The 12,267-nt window shown below is 41.8% G+C and overlaps 1 protein-coding gene across 11 annotated transcripts in view; it reads left to right on the top strand.

Annotated features, from left to right (window-relative positions):
* Positions 1–12,267, top strand: part of PASD1 (PAS domain containing repressor 1) — a 96,336-nt gene that overhangs the window by 52,610 nt on the left and 31,459 nt on the right. For 10 of the 11 annotated variants that reach the window (XM_083422295.1, XM_083422300.1, XM_083422299.1 and 7 more), the window contains exons 5-8: positions 3,581–3,670; positions 7,143–7,263; positions 8,776–8,889; positions 11,038–11,156. In XM_083422295.1, coding sequence (XP_083278421.1) covers positions 3,581–3,670; positions 7,143–7,263; positions 8,776–8,889; positions 11,038–11,156 — 444 coding nt within the window. Of the gene's footprint in view, positions 1–3,580; positions 3,671–7,142; positions 7,264–8,775; positions 8,890–11,037; positions 11,157–12,267 lie in introns of those variants that run through there. The other variant, XM_083422297.1, reaches the window with a different exon arrangement.

Here is a 12,267-nt window from a genome sequence, read left to right as displayed (position 1 = left end):
CTTTTGTTTCCCCTGCCAATGTTTAAGGGTGTGCACTGCCCTAGAATTGCAGTCTCTTGATTATTTCCTTCTCATAGAGATGTGATGACTCACCTTCTTTGGAAAAGAAGGTATGTTTATCTCCATCTGCAAATGCCTCTTGATGAACGAGTCAGTCCATTGCAGTTCAATCAAAACAGGCTCTTCGCAGGCTTCATTTGCAGATAGAGGACTATTTAATGAACCTTCTCTGTGCTGAAGGTTCTTTATTTTTGACATTATTTTAATGATTTCCCCATGAATGTGAGGGAGCAGAATAAATTGGGGAGTGGGAAGGAAGGGTACTGGATCTCCCCCCTCCCCCGTCCAAGCTGCTCGTCTTGGCTCCCTGCTGACCTGACAACAACAACACTTGATCTCAAGAACATGTTGTCATGTGTGCAGCACTCACCAAACCTCCAAGCCTTTTACCGCACTGACATAAATAAGAAACATTGACTAGGGAGAGAAATAATGAAATGGAACGAATTAAGTCAGAATAAAGGTAACAGAAAACTTTTGCTGCTGTGGACTCCCAGGTCTCTGTGTTGCTGTTTCAAATAATATGGCTGGGACTTTTCCATGTGGCTTGTGAAAACCTGGTGTTTTTTAATTTTTAAAATACAGTGATGTTCTGGGGAAAACAGATACATGGATGAAGGTAAAAAGGAGCAAAGGTTATTGAGTTCTCTAAAGTTCTCACCAAATAGCCTCTGAAGTAGTTCAGGAATAAACTGCTGAAAGGTAGTTATTATCCCAGCTGAACTCTTTATTCGCCTTCATGGCTTTGATTCTAAAATGACAAGTGGCACTGAAGAATCCTTCTTAATGGCAAGACTTACCTGAAAGTAACCCCTGAGCTCAACGGGACTTGCTTCGAAATATGCCAAAGCCTTCTGAGTTTGGAGTTTGTACTGCCCTCCCTAATGATTCTTCAAAAATGGCATTGCATCACCAGTCTCCCTCAACCTAGTGCTCTCTAGATGTTGCTGAACTACAACTCCCATCACCCCTGCCCATTGACCATGCCGGATGGGACTATAAAGGGAGTTGCAGTCCAAAACGTCTGGAGGGCAGCTATTGGGGAATGTTAGCATAGACTGTAATGTTATGTACACAGTGTATGTTTCTCAAAAAATCTAATTATACTCATTTCCTTAAGGTGTGGGGGACACATGATGTGTATAGGTGTGCATTATGTTGGGTAATTATTGTGGGACGCTGAGTTAGGGAAACCTAACAATAATTTATTACTTCATATTACAGAAGTTCACTCAATGTTATAATTATCCTAACGTTACCTGGAATTAAAAAAAAAATTACTTAAAAGCTCAGAATTTGGTATCATTTAAGGAAATTGTTTATTTTAATTTTTAACCATATATTTTTTTAAATTAGATATGCAGTCAACTAAGCCCCATAGATTTTATTGGGAATTATGTCTGAATAGATCTGTTTAGGATTGTGCTCTTAAGTGTGCTTGAAATAATATGTACTCTAACTGTGCAGTTGTTTACACATCCCTATGCACACAATGAGGGACGTGGGTGGCACTGTAGTCTAAAACACTCTTGGGCTTGCCGATCAGAAGGTCGGCGGTTTGAATCCCCGTGATGCGGTGAGCTCCCATTGCTCGGTCCCAGCTCCTGCCAACCTAGCAGTTCGAAAGCACCCCTAAGTGCAAGTAGATAAATAGGTACCACTCTGGTGGGAAGGTAAACGGCGTTTCTGTGCGCTGCTCTGGTGTTGGTGTTCCTTTGCGCCAGAAGCGGCTTGGTCATGCTGGCCACATTCAGTGGCGGAGCTTCATGCTTCAGCACCGGGGCAGAGAGCAGGTGGTGGCGGGGCTGGCACGCATCCCGGGGGTGGGACGCACCGCCCAAAGGGCCGTGGTGTGTGTCTTGGGGGCGTGGTGCCCAGCACGGGCGGGGGGACAGCCACGATGGAACTCCACCGGGATTGCGCTGCCGGGGGCGGCATGCTTTCCCGTCCCCCTCTTCCTCTGCCAGTGGCCACATGACCCGGAAAAACTGTCTGCGGAGTGGACAAGCACTGGCTCCCTCGGCCTGTAAAGCAAGATGAGCTCTGCAACCCCAGAGTCGTTCGCAACTGTACTTAACATGCACATAATAGCCTTTACTCCCAAGAATGTGTAAATAAGATTGCAGCTATTATCGCAAGGACTTACCTCTGAGTAAATGTACATAGAGGATCAAGCTGCATAGCTGCAGTATTATACGTGCTTGCTAGTCTTCCATTGAAGACTTACTTTTAAATAAATGTGCTCACAAAACTTTTCGAAATCAGTGCACAGATGGTTTTGCATGACATTTAAAATACCTCATGTTAAAGGAACAGAACCATTTAATTGCTAGCAGGGCCTCTTTATAAAAGGTACATATTGGCACATATGGTGGAGTTGCCCCACAGTTTTACCTTTCTGGAACAATGCTTTTCATGTAATGGGGGTGAGGATCATAGATCAAAGTGTTTTAATTGCATCTTTAGCTTTATTATATATACTAAGAACAGCATGATAAACCCAGATTAAAGATTATATTAGTTATATATTTCTGACTGCTAATGACATTTATCTAAGGGACGTGGGTGGCACTGTGGGTTAGACCACAAAGCCTAGGGCTTGCCGATCAGAAGGTCGGCGGTTCGAATCCCTGCGACGGGGTGAGTTCCCATTGCTCGGTCCCTGCTCCTGCCAACCTAGCGATTCGAAAGCACGTCAAAGTGCAAGTAGATCAATAGGTACCACTCTGGTGGGAAGGTAAACGGCATTTCCGTGCGCTGTTCTGGTTCGCCAGAAGCGGCTTAGTCATGCTGGCCACATGCCTCGGAAGCTGTACGCCGGCTCCCTCGGCCAATAAAGCGAGATGAGCACAGCAACCCCAGAGTCGGTCACAACTGGACCTAATGGTCAGGGGTCCCTTTACCTTTAATGACATTTATCTATAAGCATATATAAATGGTATTCTAAATTACAGTTTAGTGAACTAGCAGAAAAGGTAACACAAAAACTACAGTTAGATAAAGGACAAATAAGACATCCTTTCTGAAGTATGGTATAACTATTATTTTTAATGGAAATAAGGCAGAAACCAGAAGAACACTGACTGTAGAAATGACTGAAATCCCAACAATCTCACAATAAATCAAAAACAGCTTTTGAAAAAGATCTCCAAGTAATTAGAAGACCTGGGCGGGGGGGTGGAATCGATGAATAAAGCAACATATATAAAAATAGAAAATGTTTGTAAATGTTTGTGGCAGCAACAGACAACTTGGGGAAAGAATTGCAGAATAAAAATAACAATTGCATTGGTTTGTAATTTATATATTTTGCTTATTATATTAAAAATCCATACCCAAATAAATCATATTCAGAGTAGACCCATTTAAATAAATGGATTTAAATTGCTTATGTTCATTGATTCCAATTAGTCTACTTTGAATAAAACTAACATTGAATGTCACCCAGTAATATTATTTCTCTCTCACACAGGATGGAAGCAGGGTTTTTATCTAAATTATTTCTTCTTTTTCCATATAGGCATTAGATGGTTTTCTCATTGCACTTACCACTGATGGGATTATTATTTATGTATCTGATAGTGTCTCTTCTCTTCTTGGGCATTTACCGGTAAGTTCTCACAACATAATGTCTGAAAATCTTACTATTTTCCTTAGGAATGTCAGTATGGATGAAATGCGACAACCATGCATGCAAAGTAATTTTTCAGAGACTTGGATTTAGTTTAATACAACTGTTGTTGTCCCTAAGTAGATATATGTGGATGTTGCTGTCTTTTCTAACCCATGGCTTTCTAGAAGCATGACAAAAACTTGCAGACAAAAACTTGTTTGGTCAGAAATTGCAGGGGATAATAATGGGTTCTTACCCCATGCTGTCTTTAAGTCTGTAGAAAAACTGTCATCCTCATCCCAATACGGACAGTGATGTTCTGAGATTCTGCACGTAGAACTGCCATAGTGTAGTCTAGGGAATAGACAAATCGATTAACTTTGGTCTCTCTTGGTCTCTCATTTTTCCCATTCTTAAGTACACTTTGCCTGAATTCCTCATGAGGAGTGTGCATTGCTTTTTCTTAAAAGTCCACATGACAGTTTGTGTGCATTTTCAGGTACATTCCCTCATATCGGTACATTAGGCAAAATTGGTATCTTTTAGGACATATGGTTTATTACCCATATATACAACTTGACCCTACGGTAGAAGAGTTCATAGCATTGACGCCCCAAGATGGTCTCGTTTCTCCCATAGCCAGCAGAAATCAGCCATGGCTCTGACCCTCTCTCCAGCTTGCCGCCTTTTCCAAACTGCAACCTTTTCACTCCAGGTCACATCCCAGCCAACTGACTTTTTCCTTCTCAGAGCCAGAGAGGGGCCCCTACCCACTTGCCATTAGGCACAGAGCCCCTATCCATGGCTTTCTTGATAAGCCATTGCCTTTCCTTTATTTTCTTAATGGTTTATTTCCCAGGCATTTAAACCCTCAGGAAACTGGCCTGGCTTATATTTTGCCTTGACTAAAACCTGACTCCCACTGGATCCAGGAATTTAATGGAGTCTGGTACCCACAAGCTCATAAAGTGGGTTGTAATACATAAATGATATAAAATATCTGGAACATGTAAACTATGCCTATAATAAGAAATACAACATGATACTTTAAAATGTGGAAGTTAAGAGGGAGTTGAAGAAAAATAACCAGATTAAGAATTGTAATATATGAGAGAATAGCAGCTAGACAGGGTAGGTTTAACCAGGAGAGGCTACCTTTTGTGTTTTTGCTGCCAGAAAGAGAAATCTAGCTACAGTCTCTGTTAATTATTTGAACCTGCCAAAAAGTACCATAGTCCAGATACCAGATGTTAGTTTCTAAAATGCCCACCAGATAGTAATGCAAGATACTCCTTAGAGTGCTCATGTGCTTGACGCTACCTCTCTTAAGTAGGCGTTTTGTTTGTTTCTCTCTTTCCCTGAGTGTATGGGAGACATTTCTCTAATTAACTGTGCTGTAGACTATTCTCTTTTCCATAAGGAGTGCAGATGGCTTGGCTATCTTTTGCAGCTTTGGGCACAACTGTCTGTTTTGTATGGGTGCTTTTTAAGGCCATCACATTAACACCATCATCACCATCATCATCATCATCATTATCATTAACGTTGTGCAGCCCACCTTTTTTTCTTTTTTTTTTTTTCTGGTGATATTCAGTTGGGTTCTTCTTTGCCTCCTTGTTCTCTTTGCTTTAGAACCGCTTTCCCTCACTATTGGCAGAGACCCAGGGTAAAAGGAGAGTCAAAATGCAGTCGGCACATTCTTAACTTGACCTTTTCACCTCTGGCCTACCAACTTCCACACTTCTTGTGTTCTGTTCTGCCCTGTGCTGAAGCATTTTCTACCGTGGTTCAGTTGACAGCACATTGGCTTGAAATAGATCTGGGTTCTTGGCTGAGACACGCAGTTTTTTCAAGGGTGTTCCCCCCCCCCCCATTTAAAGCGTTATCACTTCACTCTTTAGTCAAATAAGGCTCCAAGAGAGGATTATAGATCAGTAAAAACAAGACAGACCCTCTTCTCCGGCTTAACAGTCTAAAATTCACAACACCAAAGGGAAAAAAAGGATGCAGAGGCGCTACTTAAAGTTGCAGCTATTATACAGCCATTTGGGATGGAATCTGGTCTGGCAGCCTGATGGAATAGCTGCTGCTAGGTGACACCTGAGGAGCAGCCAAAGAAACCTGGTCTCTCAACAGAGTGGATAGCATTTCGTCTGCTTTATTTCTCCCCTTCCGCTTTGGAGCCTGATGGAATGGTGCAACTATGGTGGATAGTGCCAAAGGAACCTGGTATCTCAAGAGCCAGTTGAATAGTTCTGCTTCCTTTTTCTCCAGCCTTTTCCTAGATATTCTTGGGCAGGTTACTCTTTCCCAAGGTTATAATTAAAGGTCATAAGCCTTGCATGGAAGGATGACGGTACTGACTGTGTCTCAAGGGACTGAATGCTGCTCCATACAAACAATTCCCGTAAGAACGAAAGATAGAAATCGGGATGTATTGCGTAGCCTTCTCCCTGACATCTTGTTTTCTAAATGTTTGAATGTTTCACCCCGCCCCAACGGGAGAGACATTTCATCATGCACTTTGTTGGCATCGGTCTGTCTCTAGAAAAATGGAGTGTACCTCTGGGGGCAAAGTCAAACTGCTGGAGAATCACAGCACCCCCTGTGGCTGCAGAGACCAGTTAACTCATAACCGCTGCCTCTGATGCTGTTTTTGCTGTGTTAGCAGCACTAAAGTGACCTCCCTGGGGCACAAGCCTGGGCCATGCTCATGGAGGTCCTAGTCTGCCTTGATGACAGACTTGGCCTCCTTAGACCACTTGATGTGGTCCAAAGGAAATCAGAGCAATATATTTGGCACCAGCTTGGTTGCAGGAGTTGCTGGAAGGAGGCGTGCAAGATGGCATCAAATAATATCACCTGGACAATGGTTTACCACCTCAGGTGCTGTTCATGAGCATTTGGCCCCAATTTTCCATATGCAATTCGGCAATAGTAGTACCCCGAGTAAATTGTTGTGAGGATGATAGGGAAAAAAGAATGCAATATGGTTGCTGGCACATTATTAGGGTTAAAACCCTTTCCCTACATACTCACTACGTACGTAAACAAGATTTATTGGCACAGAGGTTATAGCATCCCAAAACTGTTATTGTAGTAATTAATAAACATCCTCTGCCTTCCAAATCTTTTTCCAAAAGACTTGTGTGTACATGTCTGCCTCTGAACCAGCTCATGTGTGTGTGTGTATGTGTGTGCCCATCATCTTCCTGCAGCATCACTGGATGGCTTGCATATGTGAACACACACACCAGAGATCTTACAACACCAGCAAATCATTTATGTCACTTAATGTCAACATAAATCCGAATTCCTTACAACAGAAGCAGTTCCCATATTTGGCTGAGGGTCTTCAAGTGCTGAGTGACTATTCAGTGCTGTTTTTAAGTGTGAATCAGCCCTTTCATGTGTTGTGATCATTTAAACACTCTGCCATCGAACATGACAAAGTGTTCTTTTGTATCAGTCAGATTTGGTGGACCAAAATATATTAAACTTTCTGCCTGAACGTGAACAGAGTGATGTGTACAAGCTGCTTTCTCCACACATGCTCATGACAAACGCTGTGGCGACAGATTACCTGAATGGTAAGTAGCATTTTGTTTATTGTCTCTTTGATAGGAAAGAGAAGACCTCCACAGCAAGGGCACATCCACAGCATAAATGTTAAGCATTGTGATACCACTTTAACAGCCAGCCTCTGAAATTCACAGGTCTCTGAATTTTGCAGTGCAGTTCCTGCAGTGCAAGAAAAGAATACAAAACTACAGAGATAATGGTGTAAAATTTGCATACAAATACACATAAGAGCAAAGACAACATACAAAAACCCATTCTTTTAGGGAAATTTGCTTTGCAAAAATGCATACATTGGGCAAAATTTCCCACAAATGTATGTATGTTAGGATGAATGTATACTAAAATCCTGTTGAATTTTCATGATGACTATTTCTCTTTTTAAAAAAGAAATATCAGAAATTGATGTGGAAATGGGAAGAACTGAATTTAAAATGGGGACAACGGGAAACTGAAATAAAATAAAATGGACAGATCATATCTGCAAGTTCAGTAGTTTTCATCTGCCATGAATTTGTCTAATCCTCTTTTAAAGCCATCCAAGTTTGTGGCCATCGCTTCTTGTGTTACCCTAGCCCCGTAAGTAGGACAGAACACTATGCAATGGCTTTAATTCTGCCAGGGCAATGTAAGAACCTCTATTAGATTTTCCTATCCTTGCTGAAAGAACCGAATCTCTGTCCAGTGATTCTACAGACAGCTTAATTGTCATGTAAGTACTGATTAAGCTGGCAAAATAAGCCTTCACTGGGACTTAAGAGGCACACAGGGCTTCTTATATCTTGTGCCCTCTGCCCTATTTCAGCCTTGAAGAAGGTTGCATGATTGAATGGTTCAGGTGCAGGGTTAATCTAGAAGTCTTATTTAATTCCTGCAGTGTGCTGTTATTAATGTGAATGTGCTTTGGACAAAGGTGTTGTCAAGTGTAGATCCGTAAGCTTTGTTATCAACATAACTTTTATTCAAGTTTTAGCAATCAAAGGAAGAAGCTACACAGGCAAAATGATCAGATTTTAAACTTGTGGAGATGTGTCTATTAACCATGGTTTGTTTTTGTTGGCCGTTATTAAGCATTGCATCCAATTGTCAGAAGTCAGAGTTCAGGATGGGCTCTAAACCTGAAGGCAAAAGCACAGTTGAAGTTTTTTCCATAGTACATCTGAATAGAACAAACTGGTTGTAGTGACTGGAGGGCATTTGGGTTGTAGTTTGTACAGTGCCGAGCTACATTAATTGCTGCTGTTGTTATTAATGCTAATAGGCTATTTATTGTATTTATTTATTTTTACTTAAAACGTTTCTGCAATGCTCTTTCCTAAAATTGGTTCAAGAGCAGTTTACAGAATTAAAATTTGTTGCAAAGAAGTGGCTTTTTCTTGCCATAGAGTGCTGTCATTTTGTGCCCATGTCATTACCTTTCTTCTAAAATATTTTATTTTGGGGTTGGATATCCAGAGTTTTCTGAAGGGATGATGTTACTATTGACATTTTAAAAACATTTTCTCTCTCTCTCTCTCTTTCAGCTGAAAAACAGATAGAATTTTGTTGTCATTTAGCCCGAGGAAATTTAGATCCAAATGAACCCATTACATATGAATATGTGAAATTTGTAGTGGAATTTAAATATTTTACTAATGGTAAGCCATTGTATTATCACTGTCCCTCACCCCCCTGCCCATATGATCATAGAGTTGCCTTAAACCTGTTGAACCTCTAAAGTTTCTGGTGCTGACGGTATGTTAATCGGGATATTTTTTTTTAGTGCTTGTGGGGGTCATCATTTCTTGCATTGTGGAATAAAGCCAGGGCATGGCATCACAGGGGACATCCAGTTATGGACTTCACAAAATCTTTCCCCTGTTTCCTTCTGTTTTCTACCAGATCATTTTAGGTCTTCCAAATTTTTTATTATTATTGAGCATTCATGATGGTTTGTGCTCATGATGATGGTATCAATACTGTTTGTACTTTTAGAGGTTTCCCAGTGGACCTACTGCTTCATTCGCAATCAGTTTATGCTTCGTAGTTTCCTGCTGAAATCTTTTAACATTCTGTATCACTGATGTTCTCGTTTATTGCCCCCAACTTGTGTTGCACTGAATGAATGAACTTTATTACGGTCACAGACCAGGATAAAAAACAACAACAACATATAAATAAAATAGCAGTTAGGATTTATTTTTTTTTAACTGATAAATGTTGGCGCAAATAAGAACAAAGAAACAAGCATAGGATAAAACATCTGAATAAAATACAAGATTAAACACAGATAATGGATGGATAAAAACTGATAATTAAAACAGATAAGAACTAAAAACAAATAAAAACATGCAGTTAAAACAACTGTAAGAGCGCAAGAACTAAAAGACTCGCAGTTAAAACAACTATAAGAGGCTGCAGAGTAGAAGCCTCTGAAATAGATGACACTCACAGCATTAGAAACTGATGTGCAAATATGGTTAAAACAGACAATTAAAACAATGTACAACAATAAACTATCCCAGGGGGTTGACTCAGAGTCACCCATGGAACCGAGTTTGGGGATTTCCATGCCGGACTATTTTGAGTTGGGCGATCGTCTGCGCCTAGAGATTTGTACACAGAATCTGGCGACCATCCAGGTCTTCTTCTGATCTTTGCCTAACAGCAAAAGGTCAAATTTTTGCTTTTGTGGGAGGTTGCGTTGCATTGTGCAAGGCAATTATTCCAGACGGTAATAATTTTAATGGAGTAATAATGGAGTAATGTTGGAAAAGCATTGCAAAACAACTAATAAAGCAGAATGATTTGTGGAGAATCCAAAGTAAATTAGCTACTAATGCTCTATGATTGCATCAGGGACATACAGCCCTTGCCCCTGCCCCAAATAATCCAGTCGGGGTGGGGGGAGGTCCCTGTTTTAGTACTGAATAGAGTTGTTTTCTTTTCCCTGTCCAAGGTCTTCATGACCTTTTTGCAGCTCCATTTCACAATCTTTTCCAGTATAACAATGCTACGCCAACATTTCTGAAATAATCTCTCAAATAAAAGAAGTTTTGTTATGCTGGATGTGCATAAAGTAGAAAGTTTAGCTGGCTTGGTTTTATTGGCACTGGGTGAATGTTGAGGGGGGTGACAACCAAAAGTAGACAGGAAAGTTTTGGAAATGCTGTCTTTACTTAAGAAGAGCCCCAGTGAATAACATCAAAGGTGCAAATAGTTGAGCGTTCTGTTCTCACAGGGGCCAACCAGATGTTTGGCACCCTTCTGTCTTGAGAGACAATGGAGTGTGCCTCCCAGGGTGAAGTCAAATGACTGCTTTAGCAGAATCAAAGTAGACCTCTCTGGGGCGCAAGCCTGGCCAGCAGTGTGCATGGAGGTCTTGGGCTGCCCAGATGACAAGACCCCCCTCTCAACCTCGCTGATGGAAAGCAGAGCAAGGTGTTTGGCACCAGCTGGGCTGCTGGAGTTGCTGGAAGGAGGCGTACAAGTTGCCGTCTTAGGGACTCCACTCTGGATTTGTGTAGGGTTTACTCCTTAGCCTTTTCTTCTCCCAAAGATGTCCCGCAAGGCAGCGAAGCTATAGGGTCAGAGTTTTCCATGTCTTTTGCCTTCCCCATCTGCCCCACTGTAGTCTATGGGAAGCCCAACAGCACTCCCCTCAGCTCTGATTCCTAGCACCCCCTGTCTGACAGTGGAGGTGGAACATAGCAATCATGGCTAGCCTCACCCTCCATGAATTTGTCTCATCCAAACAACAATGAAAACTCAGCTTCTGAATGATCGTTTTGTGCTTTTGCTTTCAGTGCCTACATCTTCTTACAATGGCTTTGAGTCTGCCATCGCGCGAGCGTTCCGATCGGCCAACGAAGAGCAGATCTGCCTAGTAGCAACAGTTCGTCTCGTCACTCCACAGTTCTTGAAGGTACGCAGTCTCTCTGATTAGTGCAGTGTTGTCATAAACCAGGGTAGGGAACTGTTTTCAACCCCGGGGCTGCATTTCTTTCCTGGGCCACTTAGTGGTGGTAAGGGCAAATGGGAAAAGTGGAGCAACAAATATGAGTTATACCTTTGCATTTTTAGGCTGGTTTCTTCCCACAGTTGCACACTCCTCTCTGCCCTCCATGCAGGCAAAGCAATAGGCACTATTCCAGCCAGGCAAAGTCACTCAAGGTGTGAATCAGGGGAAGTGAGCAGCATAGCCAGGGGAGGCTTCTGAGGGCCTGACAGGGAGCCCCAGAGGGCCACATTGGCCTGCTGGAGCCTGAGGACCCCCACTACTGTCTTAAAGGGGCAGGCTCAGTGGGTGAGAGGGGCAGAAGAAGTGAGCTTCTAATGCGTTTCACAAGATCAGCATCTGTTTGTTAATTTTATTTAAGCTATTCGTATACTGCTTAATTACCAAGGCTCCTAACCCAGTGTACATAAAAAAATTACTGAAACATCTCAGAAGTCATATGAGAAGCTGTGGAACTCTGCCGCTTCAGAATGCACATGCATTTTTCATATAACAACTGGCAAAAACCAAACTTCCCCTGATATCCTGGTTTTCCACATAAGCAGGAAGGTTTTGCTTTTGTTTTAGTATGGGGCAGTACTCCATTCATCCCAGAATGACTCTTACATATTACTTTTTATGAATGCATAGTCCAGTTATAAGCCCAAAGAAGGTACTTAACACTTGAAGCCAATTCTCACAAGCAGCAGATGAGCAAAACCATTAGCACTTCTGGACTTGCATGACTTAATGCTCATCTAAGTAAACAGGCACACAAGCAAAATCTCCTGTACATAGAAAACATACATGCAAACGAGAAGAGCTCTATCCTAGCCATCTGCCTGATCTGCTAGTTTTCTTTGGGGGGGGATTATTGAACCCCACTTCATATGAGCCACACCTGTAGCCTGAAGTGGAATAGTCCAGATACCAATTTAATCACCTTATCTGCTGAAAGTTGGTTTTGACTGTAGAATCATGGGAACTTGACTGAATTTTCATACATCATGGATTCAGTCCCCCAACTAGAAACTGGGGC

Source organism: Podarcis tiliguerta (assembly GCF_965153285.1).
Source record: "Podarcis tiliguerta genome assembly, chromosome: Z".
Classification (NCBI taxonomy): Eukaryota; Metazoa; Chordata; class Lepidosauria; order Squamata; family Lacertidae; genus Podarcis; species Podarcis tiliguerta.
The sequence above is the reverse complement of the archived record's forward strand: the minus strand, read 5'-3'. Positions and strand labels throughout refer to the sequence as shown.